This window comes from Aythya marila (assembly GCF_965140915.1).
Source record: "Aythya marila genome assembly, chromosome: 1".
Taxonomy (NCBI): Eukaryota; Metazoa; Chordata; class Aves; order Anseriformes; family Anatidae; genus Aythya; species Aythya marila.
The window spans coordinates 165,159,080-165,184,040 of record NC_139042.1 but is presented as its reverse complement, the minus strand read 5'-3'; the positions used below and the strand labels follow the sequence as shown (position 1 = coordinate 165,184,040).

At 33.7% G+C, this 24,961-nt stretch overlaps 1 protein-coding gene across 10 annotated transcripts in view; it reads left to right on the top strand.

Annotated features, from left to right (window-relative positions):
• Positions 1-24,961, top strand: part of PTPRQ (protein tyrosine phosphatase receptor type Q) — a 136,446-nt gene that overhangs the window by 2,883 nt on the left and 108,602 nt on the right. For 8 of the 10 annotated variants that reach the window (XM_082778171.1, XM_082778173.1, XM_082778172.1 and 5 more), the window contains exons 2-17: positions 998-1,135; positions 1,757-1,892; positions 2,994-3,248; positions 4,267-4,484; positions 7,354-7,540; positions 7,691-7,975; positions 9,998-10,282; positions 11,035-11,304; positions 12,509-12,769; positions 14,226-14,356; positions 14,540-14,669; positions 17,145-17,295; positions 17,855-17,961; positions 18,458-18,555; positions 22,470-22,632; positions 24,002-24,262. In XM_082778171.1, coding sequence (XP_082634297.1) covers positions 1,052-1,135; positions 1,757-1,892; positions 2,994-3,248; positions 4,267-4,484; positions 7,354-7,540; positions 7,691-7,975; positions 9,998-10,282; positions 11,035-11,304; positions 12,509-12,769; positions 14,226-14,356; positions 14,540-14,669; positions 17,145-17,295; positions 17,855-17,961; positions 18,458-18,555; positions 22,470-22,632; positions 24,002-24,262 — 3,022 coding nt within the window. In that variant the 5' untranslated portion in view covers positions 998-1,051. Of the gene's footprint in view, positions 1-997; positions 1,136-1,756; positions 1,893-2,993; positions 3,249-4,266; positions 4,485-7,353; positions 7,541-7,690; positions 7,976-9,997; positions 10,283-11,034; positions 11,305-12,508; positions 12,770-14,225; positions 14,357-14,539; positions 14,670-17,144; positions 17,296-17,854; positions 17,962-18,457; positions 18,556-22,469; positions 22,633-24,001; positions 24,263-24,961 lie in introns of those variants that run through there. The other 2 variants (XM_082778174.1, XM_082778167.1) reach the window with 2 other exon arrangements.

Here is a 24,961-nt window from a genome sequence, read left to right as displayed (position 1 = left end):
TTTTCCTGGAAACATCTATTATGTTTAAGCACTTTTATGTATGCCATCAGTATTAGTCTAGTATGTCACTTCAGGGGCTTCCATGAAGTAGTATGTATCCTTTTATAAGGGGCTTATAAAGTTTATAGAGGCTAAACACTCTATAAATTTTATAAATTTTATACTTTAAAAAGTATGAACTGAACATTAAGATCCTCTGCTTTTTTATTATTTTTTTTTCCCACAGCGTGTGTTTTTTTTTTTTTTTTTGACTACATTTTGAGTTCATTGCTAAGTGATGGTGTTTATTTGTCTTCCAAATTCATAAAGAAAATGAAAATGGAACTTAAAAGGACTTAAAAGACAGAAAAGACTACAATGTTTAAATAATTATTATGTGGTAGGGATTGGCATCACATGCCCAACCAAATTTCTGTTAATTTTAGAGGTGTGATTCAGAAATTTGTATTGCCATGTCTAAATTGGATAGGTAAGGAGGTGTAGGATGAATTATTTTATTACCCCTTGTATGTTTTTTTTTTTTTTTTTTCTTTTTCTGTGATGTATGGCAGTTGTGAAAGTGATGCCACTAAACTACATTCTTGACTGTGGAACATGAGAGTAGGGCTGAGGCCTCCTACTCCCAACTGACAATTAACTGTGATTGAAACATGGACATTGAAAGTGCACTCTCTAGCCTTGTTCCTAAAATGATGATAGATTTCTTTCTTTCTAGTAGAACGTGTTTGGGTCCCAGCTGACATGGTTTGGCCACCTCAGAAGACAGAATGAAAATATCACCTGTAGCCACAAAGTGTGTAAAAATCATGAAGCCCTTCTGTGTCACATAGTAGGGCTGGTAATATTGGTCCATATAAAATCTAAAACTAGCTGACAAATTTTAGGTAAAAGTAGTTAATACAGACAATAAAGTAATTAAAAGTTTTTTGTTGTTGTTGTTTGTTTGTTTGTTTTTTCATTATCTGTTAAGTTGCGCTCATGCATATTTCTGTTGCAGGACTCAGAGAGTCTAGACTGTGACCAAGTGAAAAAGCCTGATAGAGTAGTTTTGATGGAGTGGACTGAATTTCCCAAAGGAGAAGATCCAGACTATTATATTGTAACCTATCAGCTCACAGATGCTTTCAATCAAAAAGTAAATGTCATCAATATACGCAAGAAGTAGTTACAAATGTATTTAAGCTGTACATATGTAATTAATAGTATTTTTTAAGATCAATATGAAATGGCAAATAAAGAGAAACTTTGGAGAAATTACACTGAATTCTGTTATTCATATAGTATAAGTAAACTTTTACAGAGTCCTTTTGAAGCCAGTGGGACTTAAAATACCCTTGTGTATTTTGAATAAGAATAGATAACCATATGTTCAAAGTTCAGAATATGTAAAATTTCCAAAGTTCTCTGGTTTGATGAGGAGTCCAGCTTCCCTAGGAGAGGCACAAAACTACCCCCGGATCTTTGTGTCAGAGTATTGTTCTTATTTTGCGCACAAGATGTCCTGGAACTTAAAGAAAATAAGGATTTTCATGCGGAGGTGTTTCTTAATAGCTTGAACAATCTCTAAAAGGTTGTATTATAAATGCATTGGCTATTTTGCAGCTTAAATGTAGCCTTAAGTGTGACATGCTGCAATATCAGATGTCCATTTCAAAACCTTTACAATTTATCATTATTTTATTATCAAACCTTTAGATCATTTATGACTTGCATTTTTATTACTTTCACCTTATCTAGAAATTCTTTTAAATTACAGAATGTAAGAAACATTTCTAAACTTGAACAAAAACCTGTCAGTACTACAATTCTTCTGGAGGAAAATAAGACATATGATGTTACAATAGAATCTCTAAAAAATGGACATATCCGAGGTGTAAAATCATTTAACACACGTAAGTAGTGTAGCACAAAAATAATTTTGGTATAATTATAATTAGTCTTATACTGAAGATTGAAGGAAAACAGATTGAAATCCTGAGATTATTGAATTATTTAGAAACCTTACATGTTTTTGAGCATGAAGAGTGGAATAATTTTACTATTACTTGTTTGGTTAGCATAATAATTCTGTAATATGGGACTGATGTAAATGTTTGGGAGACTTTTAAATGTTATAAGCTTTGATATACTACAGTAATTTGGGGAGAAATATTTAAAAGACGACCATCAGGAAAGTTAATTACAACCTGGCAATTTCATATCAGTTTAGGGTTGTGATTGCTTGTCTTACTTATAGAAGTTAAATATATTAATTACATAATTAATATTTTTGTTTCCATGTTATGAAAATCCCTCTAGTAGCTTGAAGATCTAAGTATTGTGATTGACTGGGGCAAATTTGTTAGTATAAGAACTTGTGATGGTAGCCACTGATACTGTAAAAACTTCTTTTATACCTGTAGAGTTGTTTAGGATGAGAAGTCTTGATGATAACTGGATTGAAAGGGCTTTCTAATCTTTTTTAATTGCTTTAAAATAGTTTTATAGTATTACCTTTGTACACATCAGAAGCCATATTCAGAATCCTAGTCTAGGATCTGAATACAAACTTGCATCATTGGGAAAAACGTGTAGCAAGTTGAAAACATTGCAGCACCCACTGACTATGCTGAAATAGTACATTCAGCAATCTAGCGGTAATTCATGTTTATGTTACTAAAGTGTTACTGCTCTTGATCAATGTCTATTACTTGACTAATATTCTAGTAAACTGTGTGCTTTTGTGCAATCCTTAATCCTTAATCTATGCATTTATATTTATGATTGCTTCAGACATATTTACATAGTGTCACAGTAAAAAAAAGAGCACAACTTTCTTAATTGCTCAGTAAGAGATTTTCCATTTTGACATAATTTTATACTTTTTATATTACCTATTGTGTGTATCTCTGACAAATCTTAAAAGAAAAAAAAGCAAAGTAATGGATTAAAGATTTGGGTTAATTGGTAATGCAAGTTTTTGGTTTTGGTTTTGGTTTTTCCTTGTCTGCTAGGTGGAATTTCAGAAAATGATATCAAAACATTTGTGACAGCTACTACTGTGTCTTTTAACTGGAGTGCAATGGCCAAAGATTTTTCAGTTTCAGTTTCACTGAATGATTCTTCTCAGTTTATACAAAAAAACAATGGATTCTTTGTGTGGACTGATTTGACACCTGCAACTTTATATACATTTGAGTTTATATTTCACCAATTACATCTTGAATTTCTAAATGTGTCTCAGTCATTGGATGTTCAAGCTGAAACAGGTATATATTAGTTTGTTGTAGTCACAATGAATGCAAGGAAGCACTATCTGTTTTCTAGAAGAGTTAATAGTAAATTACAAAAAGTCTATATATACTTACACATTTTTTTAATAGATATAGGTTGTTTATTTTCTAGAAAGCAGAAATAAATTGAATGATAATGACTTTGAAAGGGCATTTCTTGCTAATTTGTTTTTTGAGGAGCAAGACTTCAATTTTGTATGTGCAAATATTTTAAGCTAACTATATGTTTTGCAGTCAAATGAGAGTCAAATGAATTCTAGTTTAGATGAAAGTGGACTGCAAACACAGGACATTTCGGATTGCAATTACTTGAAGGATATCGACTGAATTTGTTATATACTTTCAATGAAAGGCAGAGAAAATCCTATATGTTGTAAGGATTTGGAATACTTTTTGCCAGTGTTTGAAGCAGTGCTTTTGCACTGATAGGTGCCTAACCAACCTGTGCTGTTTCATAAGAAATGCTTTGAAGGATGTAGGATTCTGAGGCTGGTACACTTGATTGTGTACACCTTTCAATGCAATACACAGATAAAATTTAAAACCTTTAAAACTAGGAACACAAAAGAAAGGATGATATAAGTTCAAATTTAGCAAAATAATTGTTTTCCTAAAATCAGGAAACAATTAGAAACAGATGACTTGTAAATTTCAAAATTTTAAATTTGAAAAATGAAAAAAAAAAAAAAAAAGAATAGAATAAAAAATAATGGATCTCTCTCTCTCTTTTTATTTTTTATTTTTTTCCCCTTTAGTAAGTTTTAGTAAGCTATATTTTCTTTTAATTAAATCAATCAGAATTTTTAAGACACTTAGGATTTTGAATGAGTGATGATTCATAATTAAAGACTTCTTGTATTTTCTAGTCATGATTTAATTAAATGCTATCATCTTCAAATGAATATGGATTTAAAAAATAATAATAATTATTAAATGTAACACTGCCATACACAGTACAGGAAGTCCTGAAAATACTGTTCTTGTTCACCTACAGGCACCTGTTCCCAGGGGTGGCTGGCATTCCAAAGCAGCTGCTATAGAATGAGTAAGGAGAGTAAGCCATGGAAGATGGCACAACAAGTTTGTGAAATATCTTCGCAAGGGGCACATCTTGTAGACATAGGGAGTGAAGGAGAACGTGATTTTATTTTATCTTATCTCCAGACAATTAGTCAAATAGTCATGTTATGGACAGGTCTTAATGACCTAAAGGTCAGTCTGTTTTGTCTTCTTTGCTATACATAGAAACAGGAGAATTTTAATGTGTAGAACCTAATTTTTAAAAATAAGTGCTATGCTTTAAATAGTCTTTTTTTTTTTTTTTTGTGAAGTTATTAGTAGCTGTAAGAGGAATCATTAATTCTGCATAATTTGAAATACTGAAAATATTTAGCATTGCGGAGGGAAAAAAAAGGCTGTAGCTTTTTTTTTTTTTTTTTTTTTTTTTTTTAAGTGCTTCATAGGGATTTTATTTCGCCTGTAGGTGGTGCTGCTATACCAGCTTTAAAATATGATTTCATACTTTGTGTCCATTACTTTGTATGAATATCAAAGTCTGGGATTGACTTTCATAATTTTGGTGCAGAACTAAGATACTGACTGCTGGTTTAGCAGAGTGCATTCAGTATGGATGGCCAATGGAAGAAGGGACTGAAGCAAGGTATTTAATGTAAAAAGTTTAATTTCCTCCTATTGGTGATATGAGGGTTCTTAATGCCAGCTCTGCTGTTATTATGACCATTATGACTCACTGTGGTGTGTAATTTGGGAATAGCTACAGCGATAAATAAAATTATTGGGAAAGCTCTAACAATGATGGAGGCACTCTGCCAGATAATTGGGATTCAATTTTCCCATGACTAAGTTTAGTGAAAATGTATTTTGTCCTAAGTATCAGAAGGTTTAGAGAAAACCTGCTTTGCAATAAAAGTGTTTCATTGTAGAAAAGAAACTTGCAGTTGTGTTTAGTATGAGAAACACAAACCTGTCTAGATTTGTGGTTAGAGAGGCATTCTAGCCTTCCTTGTTAGAGAAGCACCTGTACTATATGTATTTGACATGTAATGTTGTTTTATGCATAAGATTTTAGAATTTCTGTAATTTTTACAGCATATTGATATTAATCTTAACCAACTTGGTATTTTAGGAATAAGGTAGTATTTGTAAGAGGCTGCCAAAAATAGATATCTAATGAAAACATAATATTATTGAAGATCGATAAGAAAACTATTAAGTTTTTTTTTTTCTTTTCTTTTCTTTTTACTTTTAAATTTTTGATTACACAGGGAAGAGCTGATTGCCAGGCTGGAATTTGAATGTTAGTCTATTGTTTAATATTGATCATGACATGCATTTTTAATTTAGTGGAATCTAGTCAGTTTAATGAAAAAGATAAACACCTTATTTTAAGAATGGCAAGGGATGATTATAAAAGTATTTTTCTAGCACTTCTTTCTTAAATATTTGTCTTTAATTAGCATCTTCAAGTACTATATGTTTCAAGTACTGTATGAGTGTGTTGCAGTCCTGTCACTGTTGTCATTTGCTCATCCTATAAGAACTCCAAATTGTAATTACATGAATATGAGTCTTAGGAGTTCAAAGATCATGGGACATACATTAGGAATGGTGGGACTTGTTTAGAATCATGAGATTAAAAAATACAGATTCAGTTATGTTTTTCTTTGGTGTTTGAGTTAATGAGTTATGAGTTAAATTTCTGTTTGCAATATTTTTCTCTCAATACCCATGGGAGTTTAAGTATTCTATGAAATTAAATGAAAGTTTAGTTTATAACATACTCGGAGGATTTCATCAGCCTTAGGAAAACTGTGGAACACTATGACACTGATAAAAGTTAGTAACACTGCAAGGCATGATAGTTCTGTAACATTTGAATTCTGTTTCTCCTTCTTTAACTCTATTTGGATATGTAACTGCATTAAAATCTTTACTGACATGGGTGAGCATTCCTGTGAAAGACAATTGGGTACCCTGGTCATTTAGGTCTCTGTTCTGCGTAAGAAAGATGGGAGCACTTGGGTGATGTACTTACATCTGTCCTGACACTCTGTGGAGGTCTTCAGATTTAGAAAGTAAAAAGGGTAGGCAAAGACTAAGGTTTCTCTTACAAGCCCAGCTACAAAGGTTTCAAAGACCACTATAAGAAAAAAATATGCATTGAGGTACACAGTATTTTTGAAATACTAGGCTAGACACACAAGTCCTTCTAAAAGTCAAGCTGAGTTAGATATTTAATTTTTTTACCACTGGAAATCTTCACACTCTTGTGGAAATGAAAGACATCACACCATTTTGATTTCTTTTAAAACAACAGAAGAATTGAATAAAACTGGCTTAGTCTAAACCAACGTTGGTTGGTTGGTTTTCTCAGAGAAATGAAAACCGTGTTTTCTGGTGGAGTGCAGACTGAAGCTTACCTCCCTCTAGAGAGGGAGGTCTATATTACAATACTGTGAGCATATTTTATAGGCACCTTTCTCCCAAATTATCAGACTGTCTCAGTCTAGTGTATGGACTATTCTGCTGTAGAAATGGGAAATATTTCAAAGGTTAGGAACTTTGAATTAGGTGTGATTGTCCTAACTACTGAACTACTGCCATGTGGGACAATGAGGAAAAGGTAGCATTTCCCTGTTTGACTGTGAATCAAGCCCTGGGTTTTGTTTAAGCTAAACTTTTTGCTTTCGGACCAAATTTATGAATATTTGATAGCTGACTGAATTTGTTTCTTTTCCATTACTAACATTTTTAGAAAATTATCCATCCATGATTATTTGATAATTAGTGTTTTTAAAAGGATTGTCTGTAATGATCAAACAGTCTACATTATTCCTATACAGATTTTATTAAAATGTTGTATCTACTACTTTATTTTAATCGAGGGGGGAAGAATTTTACACTGAAATATTTTTCATTCAAAATGTTCCCATGCAATTAATTTTAGAAATCAAATATGTAAATTTTGGATGTTTAGGAGATACCCTTGCAATGAGAAAAGCTTCAGTAATTCGTTAATGTAATGTAAAAATATATGTATTCCTTCATTTTTTCCACATAGGACGAAGGTCAGCTGTTGTGGACAGATGGATCTCCTTATCTTCTAAAGGCTGGTATCTCATCTTTGTCAATGATACCAGAAAATGAAACAGACTGTTATGCTCTTCAGAGAGATCACAGTGGTCCAGACTACTTCTTCACAGGATTTTTCTGCTATATACAGCTACCATATATTTGTGAATATGAATGTAACTATATTTCTTCCAATCTTTTGCATTTATTTTAACAACCCCTCTCCCCCCCCCCCCCCCCCCCATATTTGTCTTTGAATATACAAACATAAAAAGAACAAAGTTTTCATGATTTTGAATGACTTCATTTTTGATGTTCTTTTTCAGTACCCCTCGTACCAGAAAACTTCACGTTTAGTGTGCATGATGTCAAGGCAACTGAAGCTGTGTTTATATGGAGTGATACGGACATCTGGCTTAAGTCAGGCTTTGCCCTCATAATTAAGTATTATTTTGATCACATGAAACCATACATTCTGAGCTTGCCTGTGAATACAACACAGAGAAAAGTCATGCAGTTGTCTCCTGGCCTTTGCTACAGTTTTTTACTAGCAGCAAGGAACTCAGATGGGGCACAGACTGTCTTAAGTCCAATTCTGAAGGTAGAAACAAGTAAGTTACAAAAATATATCGTAATAAAAACCACATAATCATAACCACATAATTTTTCATGCTTTTCTTTTGATTATGTTATTCATTTTGTTGCTATTTATTCTGAAATCAGAAATAAATTTGAACATGACTTCTGAATCCAGGATTCACCTGCTTGTAGAGCTGATTCCAAAATCTTTGTTTTGTTTTTGTGCTAAATTGCTTATGAGAATAATGAGGAAGGGTAAGGTGTTTTCACTGGCCACAAGCAGAATGCCAGCTGCAACTTCAACTTCTGTGAAGTGCATTTTAAAAACTCATTGTTAGTTTGATTTTAGTCACAGAATTCCTACTGATGTGTAAAGATAAAGCTAGATATCAGAGTAGTAGCAAGATGTTTTTTAGCCATGCTGATGAAACGGAGTAGCAGACTTTCCAATCTAAAGTAAAAGTTTTTGTTGAAATAGAGGTAACCTCTTATACCTGCAGTAAAGATTAGAACAAAGTTTATGGTTTAAAAATACATTGCGTTTTGACCCACTACATGATGCTGTGTGGTGTAAGAAAAAAGTTATGAAGCAATTAACTTATATTCTAGTAAAATTTAGCTAGCTGTCATTTGGATGAAGTCAAATGAAATGGGCCTGTGGATAAAGATGAAAAATACCTTCGAATACAAAGGTGAACAAATAGATATGTCTTCAAGGAAAAATTACTTCATGGACACAAATATAATGCTAAAGGTGCTCCATCTACCAAAGACTGACACTATAGAAGAGCTATCTATTTTACTACTTGGTTAGCTTTTGAGTGAATCTAATAGTTTTGTACTTTGATTTGAACAGTGCTAACTATAAATTTATATGTAATTATTTAGCGATGTGCCTTGTATTTTATACACTTAATATTTTTATTGTTTATATACTTATAAATACACACACATAACTGCAAAAAAAAAATATTTTTTGTCAACAGATGTATAACCAGTTAACTTTAAATGTATGCGAGGAAAAAAATACATACTATTATTATTATTATTTTTAAAATCAGCAAGAAGCTGTTAGACAAGGGATTTACAAGTTTTGATCTGATGCCTGAGAATTAATTTTAGGTGCAGAGTTTCTTCAGCTTCCATTTCTGTGGTACTGGGAAAATGTTCTGATTTGTAGAAGTTAGAGAAAGCATACTCCCTTAAATTTTTTGCCAATTTTGTAAAGGCAATCCAAATATGAGACGGAAGTCCTTTGTCTTAAGGTCAGAACAAAATGCAGGGTTTTCTTTAGGGGAAAGAAGCTGTTCCTTTTTTGTAGACAGTACATTTTGATATATTTTGCTTCTTCACCCTCTGGGCTACTTGAAAGTCCCCCCATCTTCTCTGCCTACCTGCCTCTCTGGCCCCTAGTCAGGTGGCTTGTTTTCTATTTATTAGGTGTTGTACTGCAAGTTCCCTCTACAGTGGTGTAAAGATATTCCTGCTTTCTCCTATCAAAAGCAAGTATGTGTTTTACCTCAGAGATTAGCTTTACAGTTGCAAAAAAGCTATCTATAGAAAAATGATTGTCCACGCAAGAAAAAAGACAAGTTTACGGCTTATTAGAGTACTGACTGAATTGTTGGAAAAGATGTAGGAGGATGAGGAGGAGGACTGATAAAAAGTGCATGCATTCAACACTTTCTGAAATTCTGTAGATTTTGCCATTTAATTCATTAGGATCGTGTTTACTTAGGTAATATATACCACTTGTCTGAGATGATATTTCTGGTCTAAATATAAGGGAGAAGGCCTAACTGAGAAGAGTGAGTTCTGCATAGAGAGCAGGGCAATTCAGAAAACCTAAATTACACAGAGTATTCCTCTACATATAAATATTAGTTATATTATAAAGGTTGCTTTTTTGTTTTGCTTTAATATTATTTTGTATTTATGTCAGTTAGTGTGTAGTGTTAGCTTTTCAGGCTTTATTTAACAAAATAAATCTTTGTTTTTGATAAAAGACAACAGACGCTTTTACCCCATTTTCTATTTCTAATCTTATTCAATAGGGCCATTGCACTCCCAGAAGTTAGAGACTACGTACGTTTCATCTGCAGAAATACATTTAAAGTGGAAGCCTCCACAGCATTCATCCAGTGCTTATTTTCATTATTACCTTATTAACATTTTGGATACTGAAACCAATGTCTGGGAACAGTTACCAGCTGAAAAAAGCAAGACTTCAACAGTTATAAGAAATGTAAAACCTTATCATCAGTATCAGATATACTTACAGAACGTAGCAAAGAAGGGAACTCTAAGCTGCCATGAAAAGCCTATATTAATCACAACAGGTGATTTCTTTTTTTTCTTTTTCTTTTTTTCTTCTTCGTTTTTTTTTTTTTTTCTTTTTTTTTTTTTTTTTTCTTTTTGTAAGATCATTTGCAGGGAATAGTTTGTTGGTATGTACTGAGGGAAAATCAGGGCAATTGTATTTTGTATTTTCTGTTTAGTGATGTAAACAGAACTTTTTTAAAAAAATAATTCTATTATTATAGAAGCTATAGAATCTAAATCTAAATAGAGATTTAGATTTATATATTCTAGAATCTTTAGAATCTAAATTTTCAATTAAGAGAATAATTCTATTCTCTTACTTATTTGCTTGCTTATAACACACTTCTATTTGCTAAAGCAATGGAATCATATTTGATAAATACTGTTTTATGGTTCATACATTTAATTTCAGCAAAGTAGAGACATCACTATGATATCTCAAATTATGTAGGTGAAGGCAGATTAGTTTTTGTTTGTTTGTTTTTCTAATTATTGATACTGTGACTCCAGTTACATTATCTTTTTTACCTGTATATATTAAATGGAGTGGAATATGGTTGGAAAATAAGGCACTATTTTATGAGGAAAAGTGTCTGTAAGAGGTAGTTGTCTACAAACTACTGTAAGGAATAATTAAATAGAAGTAAATTTAAAATCATAAGATATTTAGAAGAAAAAATATACCAAAAGACATTGTTGGGAAGGCTTTGTAAAGTGATTGTATGTTTGATCTGTGGTTTTATACTGAAATTCTTTTTCTTTGATTAAGCTGTCAGTCCACCTATAGCTGTTTTTATTTACCCTGAGGATGTACAAGAAGAGAGTGTAATTCTTCACTGGAAGCTGTTGCAAGAGGGTCAGGGATCCTACATTCAGGTGAAACCTAATGCAGACATCGGTGAAACTATGACGTTTTTAGTAAACAATACAGAAGCATTTAAGATTGATCATCTAATACCTGGAATGTCATATGAAATAGCAGTGGCAAGTGTGAATAATGGAAATATGAGTGAATTGAAGACCATACAATGCACTTTAAGTAAGATATCTTTAAATGCTGGAAACTACAGACTCTAGTCTAGTCTATTTTCTAACAGATTTTGTCTAACAATCTATTGTCATTACTATTGTCTAACAGATATGGCATATCAAAATGACTTGCCTAATAGCCAAGGATCAAAACTATAATATGGAATACATTCATCCAATCTTAACTGTTAAAGGCAGAGCAGATGCTGTTAACTTTCAAAGACATGCAGCCTTGGTAAACATGTTAGTAGTACTGAATGTTGTTTAACTGTGATGAGGACCAGAGCAGGAACTGCTCTTTCCCCTGACAGAAGAAATTGATTGAATCATTCATTTGAAATAGCAGAATGGTTGAAACATTATTATTATTACTTTGGTGGAAAAGCATTAGGTGTTCTGAGAATAACGCTACTACTCGTGAGAGGGTGCTGTTAAAAGATTTAGCATTAGAAGTAGTAGTAGCTCAAAGGTAAAATCTGTAAATTATTTATTGAAAGATCTTTTGTATTAGCCTTAGTTTACCAAGATGTTGAAATGCTTTTGGAGTAGTATAATATTTTTTTTTTTTTTGGATATATGGAAGGAATGGACAGGATTCAGTCATGATATATATGTGATATGTAAAGGCTGCAGCTGTCAGATTATAGACATAAAATGCCATGTTGTCATTTTTTTCCTAAATGGTAACTGTTCTGGCTTAGCCTTTTGAGATTTATTTATTTATTTATTTATTTTAATATATAGCATTAGATTGAATACCTCATTCAGGACATAGATGACAGAAAAGTACAAATGGGATTTTTCACAGCTGTAAGAATGTATGGGAAGAAAACTGAACAGGTCAATATTGCATCTGTCAAACATATCTCATTCTCCATGCTTAATTCCACGTCCACATATATACATGTATTTCTGTCTATCGTTTCAGCTATCCTTAGTGACTTACCTTTCTTGGTGCAGTTATGTTTGAAAAGGTAATTCACCTTTGGAAGCCTAACTTGCTTTGATGCTAAATCACTGGCCAAGTGTTTCAGGATTCTAGTAATAAATACCTAAAAAATTCAGGTTGTTTATTTTTTCTGAGCAATGACAAGTTTTATTATATCTATTCACCATGCAAGAATAGTTTCATGGCAGTTGCTTCTGGTTTGTTGTGTGCTTCTCATTATTTTCAGCCAATTTTAACATGTTGCAATTTCATTTTCTTCTTTTAGAGCCCAAGCCAGTTCAAATTGTAGTTCCTTATGTGGTTTATACCAATGCTGTAGTATTATTTGTTCGCATGCCTGATACTGGAGTATTTGATGGCATACATGTTACAACTAATGGAGGGCCTAATGCAACTTTCGTTTTGAAACGTGATGGTAAAATAACAATTGAAAACCTTACTCCAGGAACAGAATATGATTTCTGTGTCTCCACAAAAAGCGGAAAAATGTTGAGCTCCTTTTACCATGTAACAGGTGTAAAAACATGTGAGTATTTTAAGTTGATTCCTATAAAATTTTACAATATTAAATTCTGATTTATATTATCTGTTTTCATTTCAGTACAGTAGAAAAGACAGATTATTTAAAAATCACCTGATATATTTGTGTAAGAGATTAATAATTATAATAACACTAGCTGTTTTCTAAACAAAATTATAACTGTCCCTTTTCATTATTAAACTTTCTAAACTCTGTTTTTTATATCGAGTCTATAAAATGTATAGCAAGTATTTCAGGAATTCAGTCTGTATTAGATTGTTTTGGGGAAACAAGACCTGGTTTGACCATTTATTTTAGCCAAGGCAATAAGCATAAATGGAGTTGTTTCTATCTCTTGAAATTAACAATCTAATTACTCCCACTGCATTTTTAAGCAAGAGCTTAAGCTGAGTTAAGCAAGTGTTAAGCACCCGAACTACCCAAGTTTCAAGATAATAAATTCAACATCAAACAAAAACATTAAAAAAGTATTATGGGAAGGGGACTTCTTCTATCAAAGTCTTTCAAAAAAAATTTAATAACAACTTTAAAATTGTTTAAAATACCTATGGAAATTCTGTGTTTTGACTTTTCTATTTTTTATGATAATTGTAATTCCGGGACTTTCTCTTTTCCTGTTTTACCATTTTCCTTTGCAATCCTTTTCTACTCAGAGCGGAAGTGATATAAAAGAAACCACCAATATAGGATAAAAGGAGCAAAGAAGAAAGAAGAGAATGAGGGGGAAAAAGAAAAATTATTTACCAAATAGTGAAAACTTTGAAAACTGATTTTTCTTAGAATATAGTTTTAATAAAGATTGGGTTTTGATTACTTGTGTGAGAGCAATCCCTAAACTTAGCATGACATTTCCTTAGAAAACAGTTCTGATTTGTCCCTCCTGTGCCACAAAAAAACTTGGAAGAAAGAAAAAATCTGAGTTTCTATTAGAAAATGTGTAAATTTTGGTACATTCCAGCCAGAAGCAGCTGGGATTGGATGAAAGAAACGCAGACAAAAGTAGAAGCTCCTCCGTAGTGTGATCTGTAATATATTATACAAAGCTATACTAATTAGGGATAAAGAGTATTTGCTTTGCCTAGTCTACCCAGTTTTGCTGATCTTTCTGGCAAAATTTAGGTCAACTGTGAGCATTATTGCAGTAGTATTGGAGGGATTAATTTCATTCTGGAGGATTTTCCTGCCTAGGATTGTTGGCATGTTCAGCCCCATGTGATTTTAAGATAAGCAAAAAAGCAATTTTCTTTGAGTAGTGTCAATATTATCTCCTTGCTCTTTCACCATTTTTCTGTTTTGGAACACCTCTGTGTTTGCATGTCTGAGATCAGATTTTGCCCTCTACTTGTTTGAATCTGTTACTGATTGTCTTCACTTTTATGTCACCATAGGAAACACAAAAAGTGTTGGATTAACAGTAATGGATTTTATTTTTTTCTTGTAGGTCTGGCAGCTCCTCTCAACGTACGAGAAGGTAATGTTACAGACACTTCAATAGAAATTGCTTGGGACCGTGCTGATGGAGATTTTCAGCGATATGAAGTCACATGTACAAACTGTGCAAGTGCATTCAGGGTATGCTTTTTAAATGACCACTTGTGTATAGACAATACAGTTATATTTTTTTAAAGTCTTACATAAAGTTATCAGAGGTTAAATTAAAAGCTATGTCTCCCACTAAAATAGGTGGAGGTGTAATTAGCATAATTAAAGCAAATTTTGCAAGCAGTTCTGTGAAAACTTTATTTGGCTTTTTAGGTCCAGAAGGTCAGGCAAGAAACAGCAACATTTTCTGATCTTATTCCTGGTAAGCTGTACAATTTTACAATTCGAACAGAAAAGGAAGGTTTCAGAGACAGCATTTTTGTCACAAAGGAAATAGAAACAGGTGAGACCTGTGTCGTTATATTTAGCATTGTTTACCTATATCTCTTTTCTTTCACAGTTCCTGGAATTTTGTTTCGAGTACAGAAAAGTCAATAAATAACTTTCCTTATTTCTTCCTCATTCTCTTTCATTGTTACTTATTTGACTGTGTCCTTTGAAAGTAAATGCAGTTGAATATGGTTGTAGTGTACAATTAACTTCTGATGTTAACATAATGACTCAAGCACGTGGATGCTCCAGGTGTACAAGTGGTACTTCCAGACAGTCTGTCTACCAGCATTACAAAAAGTAGTCTTTTCACATAGATTTCTGTTTAGTATTTGATTTTTCACTTCACTGATGAGTTTGAACACAGTTATCTGTTCAGAACTGAATTGTTTTCTGATATTCTCTCATTGGCCTCCTCTTACATCAGGACTAAATATGGGGCTTTCTACATTTATTTTTACTTTAGGTTAGGACATATGCTTCTCAGACGCACAGTTCTGTTTTAGTTCTCCAATGTTAATAATAAGTCCCATTGTCATTCTCCTTGCTGCTAGAGCTTTCCTTTAGTTGCATATATATCTTGAGATTAGGATGGGTAGTTCCATGAAAAAATGAGCATTAAAATTAGCACAGCAGCAGATTAAAATTCATCCAAGGTGATTAGGAGAAGATAGGAGAGATTATAAAACAAAACAGAAAACATTCTTGTCTTGTTGAAATCGAAGTACTCTTGCCTTCTGAACACACTGTGCAGTTCTGGTCCTGTTAGAACATGCTAAAAGCTTGTGTGCACACCCACAGCAGAGCTGAGAGAAAGACAGAGACAGGAGGGGGAGCCTAAATAATAGCCTGCCAGGCTTCTCTAGGCCCATCCAGGAGCCACCAGCCCATCAAAGGCCAAACTCCACAAGCCCAGAGGAGCACAGTGCCAGGTAGAAACTCAAATTAAGGACTCACAAGGAACAAAGTCCCTGTCAAGGCCCTTTCCAGGGCTGTCCAAGGAGAGCCACAGCCCCATTTGCCCAGGCATACAGCCCATCAAGACAAGTCATGGAGAGCAGCTATCCAGATCAGCTTTTGGACTGCGGGAGGTTGTTGCCTAAGGATGTAGGATGTGTAATGGGGTGCAGGAGAAAGGCAGCTCAGGACTGCACAGGACTTAATATGGAATGTTTAAGGGAGGAACCAAAGAGGAGGAGCAAATGTAGAAATTAGAGGGTTAAGGGGGTAAAAACAACCAGTCATATGGAAATGATTTTCTGTTCAGTATCTTGGCTGGCTATGCTGTTTCTAACTCTTTCTGGGTGCATGTTGTGTGTACCAGGGTGGGAATGTAGCAGCTGGGGTCAGACCACTGGTCTGTGGTAGCAGCGAGTGGTGTGAGGGTGGGTGGGTGAGTGAGTGTGTGGCTGCTGTTGAGGATCAAGCTGGATGAGGTGGGGAATAGGCAAAGTGGCCTGGGAGCAAGGTGGTGAATGGATCTCTCAGGGCTGGCTCCAGCTGTGAGAGTATCTGTGCTTTTCTGAGTGTGTGAGCACAGGCGGTTGGCTCTTGGGATCTGGGAAATCTTGGCCAGCTGTGTGATTGTGAGAGGGTGTGATAGTCCAGATAAGAGTGGGGCTGTAACCCTGGGAGCTTGTGTGTCCTGGTGCCAGCAGCTGGAGAGACTGGGTCCAGGGGCAGCTACTTGGCAGACTGAGTGTCTGAGCCCAGCTGCTGGAGGCACGCACCTTGTACATCTGTATATAAGTATTCTCACTAATGGACATCCATTCTCAGCCAGCAGGAGAGCAGGATGAGGCCATTAGTGCTGTTTGTATTTGTGTGAGTGCTCTGAGTGTCTGTGATCATTGTAGCTGTCCAAAAATGTATACATTGTGCATGTGTGCTCTGTATGCATGTGCCTAGTGGGAGTACATCTTCAGCCTGGTTGGACCTGGGGACATAGTTGTTTATTAAATTTGTAGATAAATTGCGGAACTCTTGGCCAGAGGACATTTGGTGTTATGATTGTGGTTTGGCTCAGGAAATCTTTCAGCTGCACAGTAGGAGATGGTAGCTTGGGAAGTTATTGAAGATGATTATCATGTGCAAGACTTGCTTTTCTGTAGACATCTGCTTTTGGCCACCACTGAATACAAGATATTTAGGTCTTGGCTCAGTATGTTAGCCCTTATGCTGACATTCCTTTTTCTGAGAAATTGTAGGGTTTTGAGGAACTTCACATCAGTGATGTTCAAACTACACTAAGCAGTATTACAGTGAAGCTATCAGTTTGGCTTTGGATCTAATGGTATTGAAAGTCCCTATGCGTGTTACTGCAGTTGCATTATTCTTTGTGTGGTTTAAATAAACAAGGACATGACATATTTATTTTTTTGGGGGGAAGGGGGAAGTTTTCATCACAGCCTGTTGAAGTAAGCCCTGCCATAGAGTAATATAGCTGAAATGTATTTTAAAAATAATGTTTTGTTTTATTTTTACACAGTACCAAATGCAGTTAAATATCTGAACTATAGCAGAGAGACTGAATCAATAACTGTTACTTGGCCACCAGCCCAAAATAAATTTGATGGATATGTTCTTTCAATAAACAGCAAGATCTTCAACAAAGAGAAAATATTATCTTCCGGTGTAAGGTATGAAGACAACATTTTAATATTCAGCTATATAAAAAATAGCTAACATGAACTGAAAATAGATGTTGCACAGTATATCTAAAATAAGTAGTCTGCAGAGTTATTTACATGGGATTTATGTTTGATTTTTTCAGTTGATATACATTGCTAAACCCATGTGAAAAAAGGCCATTTTAAGAATTGCATTTTTTAACAAATGACTTCTCATATGGTATTTCTGTATAAAGAAGAACAAATGAAATACTGCATCGGAGTGAATGCCTATAGAACCTGTGTGTCGTTCTAGATGTTTAATTTAATCTTTTAAGAATTTCTGGTACTTGAACTTGCTATCATGGAGTAATGCATCCTAATTAAGATTTTATCATGCTAGATAAGATTTTATCATGTTAGATAGTTGTATCACAGCAAAATAATTTGTTGACTGACAGCATATGTATGTATATCCACACATCATGTGTAAATAATATTCAAAATGCTATAATGAATTAAACTTATGAAGACACGTGCGTTTAAAAATCCTAAAGAACACAATATCTTTTCTTTTTTATGTTTGTAGAATATACAAATTTGAGAATCTTCAGCCAGGCACTGATTTCTTAATCAATATTGTGACAACCAATGGACTAAGAAGAAGTCGTCCCACCATACTCAAGATTAGCACCTGTATGTTCACAGTTTATTAATAATATTTAGTGATAACAGATATGTAGGGCTGTTACATTTTAATGTATTGTCCAAGAAAAGCTATTTCTTATTAAATCAGTGCATGGTTTTATTCAAATCAACACATGAAGTAACATCTTTCTTTTCAAGCTAAATATCCTTGAAAGTTATAAATAAAAGCTTTTTAAGCACAAATAAGTTTCCTTTGTGTTCTATGGGAATATGCCAATAGACAAAACAGTATATTATTAGGATGATACAACTTTTCTATAAAAATTTACAAACATTGCTTTTATTTTGGATTCTGTTGCTAATATGTAGATGTGAATCGAATTTTTCAGATTTTTCTTAAGTACAAAATGAAATCTGTAACTGCACTGAACTGCAGTACAAAATAATGAATTACAGCAGAGTCTTCTGTAGATGTTAATTTCCTTCAAATTAGTATAGAGCATCTTGATACTAAATTTTGCATCTACTCTTATCTTTACCTCAGATCCTGATCCACCATCAGATTTACAGGTGTTTGGGCAAGAAGAAAATGCAGTCTATTTGTCTTGGAAACTGCCAAGAGGAGGATTTGATATGTTTCAGGTGAGATAAAAATGGGAACAATGCAATATCTTTTTACTCTTTTTAAATTTCCCAATGAAGTTATTATATTGCAGGTACTGCAAACCCAACAATAGTTATTAGTCTTTATAAACCATGAAACTACAAGGGCGAATACCATTTCTAGAGAAGGTTAGCTAAAGACATATTTCGTATTGCATAACAGTTTTGTAAATGATTATAAAATTAAGCTTTTAAAAGCTTTCAAAATGATTTTTCAGCTAACGTGCAACAGTGAAAAAAATTACAAGTCAAAGCTTAAATGCAATTGTAATGCAATAACTTATTTTCTTAGCTTTGTGAATTTTTAATACAAATTAAACTGCAAAATAAAAATTTCCTTTTATATACAAGGATCTAAATGTGTTGGTTTGAAAGTTCTAGAGTAAAATATTTTGATTTTTTTCTTAATGTAGCCATTTACAAGACAAAATTGCCAATATTTAATACCTCCCAGGCCTTCCCAGCCTTAAGCACTAAGTAATTTAGGGATTTCCTGAGTTACAGGTTAAATCTGAATATACATGAGAAAAACAGTGACTACCTTTCCTGAAATTGTTTAATTGTTCATGCTACACAATTTCATTATGTCCTATTTCAAACTGGACACTTTTTATTTTAATGTGGATATTCTTTTCCTTTGTGTGGTTTAAGAAATAGCTAAGACTGGATATTCACCATATCCATCCCTTTCACTATTTTATAGGCTTTAATTTCTCAATTGTCTTTTGTGCACCATTCTTATGTGGATGTCATTCTACAGTTCATGTAATATTTTTCTTTGTCTTTGATAGCTTTCTTGAGACTGGACTTTCACTTAGGATGTGGATGCAGAATGGTGTTATCAAAACTATTGTGGTGTTTACCCGTTTTTCTTTCTATACCTTTCATTGGCAATTACTTATCTTATGAATATTGTCAAACGTTTTTAAAACCTCTTCAGTGTGTATTTCAATTTTCAACAACAGAATTTGACTTAAACTTATACTTGATAATGGTTCTGGTGTGGGAAAATCATTGACCATCTAAAAAATTCAGTTACAATTTCTTCTATGGGCTTGTCTTTACTGAGTGATTCCTTTGCATTTTCATCAGCTAGTAGCAGCCCCATAGAATCATAGAAACATAGAATGGTTTGGGTTAGATGGGACCTTAAAGATCATCCAATTTAATTAAAGATCATCTAATTCAATTCTAAGCTTAATTTCTAAATTATTTTAAAAATATTTTTAGAATATATATATATATATTATTTCTTAGGCCATTTTTAATTTGCTCCTCTGACTCTTTTGGCCTGCTGACCCGTGTTTCTGCTCTGCCTTGCCCTTTCCTGCGCTTCTTAGGTTAGCTTGCATGAATTAGACAAGTTAGTAGTTCTTATTTTTATTGTTTGAGCACGATCTCAGTTTTTTAAGGATGACTTTTCTTAAAGTAATCCTCTTCAAGGTTCATATACCTTGGCTATTTCTACATGCCCTCTGCAACCTGTTTGTGTGTTATGTATATGAACCTTTAAGGTAGCCTTTTGTTGTTTTTCATACTATGACGAACATTTGCAAACTTAACTGCTCACCATGATTTTCTTTAAATTTCCTTTTAAATTTCCCCTTTTCTATTTAAACGTGCTAGACATTTTTTATTCTGTCAAAGAAGATAAGTTCTAATATTTCAGGGTTAGTATTACAGTGCTCTTCATCATTTGTATTTTGAACCATATCCTTTGCAACGCTTAGCACAAAATCTAGAGTAGTTTCTGTTCTTCCAGTCCTCTGGTCAGAAACAATCCACGAGGACATCTACACACTTAGTTTGTGGATCATGTTTCACCGAGACATTCAACCAGTCTCTTTTGTATCCTGTCTTTTGCAGCCTGTCTTGTATACCTTTGCCATTTGCAGTCGCTGTTTGGACACGGTCAAACGGTCAAAAAACCTCTTCTATAGTAAACTGTTCTACTGTTCTTTAAATGTTTAATTTGAATCAATAAAGAGTTCAGGGTGTAGCCCTGTACCCTTAACTCACTGACTAGGATATCCTTGATTTTGTAGCACTACCATACAACAAAGTACTTTGCTGTAATGGTTTTACACAGTTTATACCCTGATATTACAGTGTCTAATTCCCCCTCTCCTCCTGACTCCTATTATATCCTTACCTAAAACTTGAAATCTGAGTATTCTTAGTACCATTCCTTAGCGTTTCTTCTCTTCATTAGTGTACTGCTGCATTGATCTGAATGAGTAAGACTAGCTAGTTAATCTGCCACAGCACCATTTGCTAATGTAAGCTGGAGTACTTTTACAAATTTCAAAATTTAATTTAATATTCTTGTTTGTGGTGTGAACCAGTTCAGATATACTTCTGTATGTGGTCAGGTTATTTTTACCATCCTGTGGAAAGTAATTGTCATCTGTAATATTGATCTTTATGGCACAGTATTATTGTTTGGTATTGGTATCTCTCGAGCAAGCAGCCACATTGCACAGTGCTTTATCTGAATAAATGACCTTGTCTATAAATCTTTAATGAGGAAGGCTTCAGTAGACTGGTTGCTTAGTAAGGTGCACCTGCATAAAAGAGATCATTTTACTAGTCATTTAAAATTTATTATCCCAGCTCACCAACTTTCTAAGCAATATATTGTAGTTTGTGGAGTGAAGAGTACACAAAAGGTAGTTTCCTAACACACAAAAGGTAGTTTCCTAACTTGTTTATGCAAGATGTAAATCTTTAATTTATAGCTTTGCTTCTAGCATTTTGCAGTGCCATAATTCTAATGAGTTGATGTCAGTCTCCAAGATTTAGTATGCATTAACAGGTGCTGTGCTGGTACAATATGTAGATACCAAGGGGAACTGCATCATTCCTCCCCAAATAACAGCAGCTGAACCAAAGTCTTTTCAGTTCACTACCACGTTCCTCTTCTCTTGTTGACAGGACAGTACAAACTGGTGTAAGCAGCTGCAGATCTTCTTGATCTCTTGGTACTGTCTGCCATGGCTGAGAAATCTATGCATGTATGAGTGCTGGAAATGTTTGTCTAGAGCCCCATTCTAAGGATAAACACAGTGTGCATCTTGCTTTCCATTCGTGCAAATGTGAAAACAGTGAAAACTCTTGCAACACTTTTATTCTTTTCAGTGGTTCAAAGCAGTGAATTTTCAAGGTATCCCAGTGAACAGAGTTGAGTGACTGATTCTTTCAGGCTCTTTTCAGGATCTCAGCTCTGACCAATGCGCAGTTGTTTATTTTTATTTTATTCTATTTATTTATTGCCAGAAACGTACTAAGATTTCTGAGTTATCTTTCTAAATTTCAGTATAGAAAACTATTTTTCCCATCCTGTTGATTAATCCATGGGTTGCTTTTACCCAGTGACTGTTCTTACTCTATCTTGTAGTTAATTGCACAGCCTATTAGTACAGCTGTATGACTCGGCAGTCAGAGTACACTTTATTATCCTCCCTCCAAGAGCAAAGCCAAGTAAGCATTGACTTAACTTCACTTTCCTCGCCAATTTTTAAAGATTAAGGTCACTGCTTCAGGTCATAACTATTAAGGAACATCGAGTAAGCAGTGGATCAGTGTTATGGAACATAACATAAAATTTAAGCCATATTTCTGATTATTATTTTTTTTAGCTTTAAAGTATTTGGGGATATTGTAAATATTTTTACATAAACAGGTAGTTGGAATTGCTAAACATTAATTTTATGAAGTGAAATAATAAATGACATATGAGAAATTACTTATGATCATATATTTTTTACTTATAATTACTTATGTAATAGATAATAGATGTTTATATAATAATACAAGTGTATACATATATTCAAATATAATAACATATATTATACTTAATTAAATTGGATATAAAAATTACTCTTCTTCCATAGGTTTCATATTGTCTGATGAATAATGAAAAGTTGCTTACCACAACTGTTTATGATAGCAGAGCTGTAGTGAAAAATCTGGCCCCTGGGATGGAATATTTGTTTCAGCTAAGGACAGTTAAAGGCTTGGATTCCTCTGTGGCTGTGGAGAGAAGTGTCATCACAAGTAAGGACACCTCATAACTTGTCTCTTTGAATAATGGTAAATGTGGATGCAGAAGCATTTGAATCATTGTATGTAAGTGACTCAAAAGGGTCAGAGTTCAAAATGAAGTTTAACTATGGTGGGAAATTTCTCCTCCTCTTGTGATAGTTGCTTAAGCAGGAGCCTTGTCTGTAATGCAGTGGGTTGAATTTAAAGTCTAGACATAGCTGTAGATACCCATTTGAAAAAAAGAAGTGGACTCTCAAAATTTTTACAGTTTCATCAGGAATAAATAATGTCAGAATATCATTCTATACTTAAAAAAAATACTTTGCATTTTGTTTACGATTGTTTCTGCATCTGGTAAATTCTTGCAACCCTATAGTGGATTTGATGATTGCTCCAGTACAAGACCACAAAAGACTTAAAGTGAGAAGAGAAATTGTGCATCAGATTGCATAACAAAGTCCAGAGTATTAACCCTGAATCTTGCACTCATTTTCTATCTGTGAGCAACTGTTTTCCAATGCTCCTGTGATACTGCATAAAACAGGAGACTTTGTATGTGTCAGAAATCCATAGAAAGGGATTTATATTTGTTTTTGACCTGCCGAAGGAGATAGAATAGCTAAGTGTAATCAAAATATAAATCAATGCCCAGTTTTATACACATGCATGTTATAGTCCTCCTCCCTATGATGGGTTTTCTGTGGCTTGTTGGAACTAGAACTCCTTAACTGTCAAGGAGGCTGTGCAGTTAGTTATTCAAAGGTCAGTGAATCACAGAAAAAAAAAATAGAAAAAAAAAAAAAAAAAAAAAACAGAACTAGTTTTGCATTCTCATTAATGCAAAATGCAGCAGAATGACCATCATCTTGATCCTGAAGGTGTTCCCATTGTCTTTGGCAAGTGTTTTCAAAACTGCTGTCAGTGAGTTCAGTATATGGATAGAGCATACAGAAAGTATTCTCATCATTGTAATGGCAAACCTTTAGGGTTTTTTCATGCTTAATAATCCATACCTTAATTAGCATTTTAAATTTAAAGAAAGCTTATGGAAATGTAATAATCATGGTAGGTTCATTTTTTTTAGGAGGGCTGCAAACGTTTATTTTCTAACAGCAGCTATACTTCACATATTAATAGAGATGCTATTTGTAAATAAATATCTGCTATTTTAGAAGGCTTAATATAACCAAAACAAATAATTAACAAGGAAAAAATTGTTGATCACTGTTTCTATGCAACTTACTGTGTCCCTATGTGAACCAATGAACAATTTTTTTAAATCTTCTTTCCTGTGAAGCATGTTAGAAAACATTTAATTGAATAAAATCACTACTTCTATATGTTAAAATTTTCTCTAATTATTCAAATGAATTTACTGTAGAACCAGCTGGGATCTGTGGTCTTACATTAAAAACGGTAAATACTTCATCAGCAACTTTAATGTGGAATCCAACCAAGACTAACTTCACTTCGTATAAAGCATCTTTATCAAACAACACCTTTATAAACAAATTTAGGATTCCAGGAGCAGTGTCTAACTTCAGTGTTACAAATCTGACTGCTGGTGGCATTTATAATTTCACTCTGCGAAGACTACAAGGCAATATTGAAGGAGCTTCTGCTTTCATTGAAATTGTAACAGGTCTGTATGGTTTCTTTTTCTCCTTGCTGGTGAATGGTAGCTGTCAATACCAGTTTTACACACTTTTAGCTTTCTGTGTATCACCTTGTTCAATAACACGGGAATTTCAAGGGAGACTGCATGTAATATGTTACTGTGGTCATGGACATACATTATTTATACCCTATGCAACATGTGTCAAGTGATACACTACCAGAAACGATATTCTTTGTCTGCACTGCATGTCTTTTGACCATTTTTAGTATCTTCATTATTTCACAGGTCTTCATCCTGTAAAGAGTTATACACAAATTGAGCTCTACCTCATCTGATTTCAGTAGTTTTTTCACTGTAAATTAAGTAAAGTAGCTTTACAAATGCTTGTAGAGTTAAGGCTTTAGATTGTAAACAGTTCCATTCAAGGACTGTTTCTTACTAGAACTGTGATTAAAGCACCAGGGTAAAAACTCAATCTTGACCTGTGTGTCTACAGTTTAATGTAATGTAATAATATGAAATAAAGATGAAATTTAAAAGACAGAAAAATGCTCCAGAATTACCTCAATAGATTTCTTTTACTACTTTCTTATGCTATGTTTTATAGTTTTTCTTTTGGCAATTATATGGTGGTATTAGAGAGACCTGAGTAGTGTTGGAAGTTCTCACTGACTGACTACTTTGTCCAAATGTCACTATGTTTGTATGTCTGCGTATGGGATC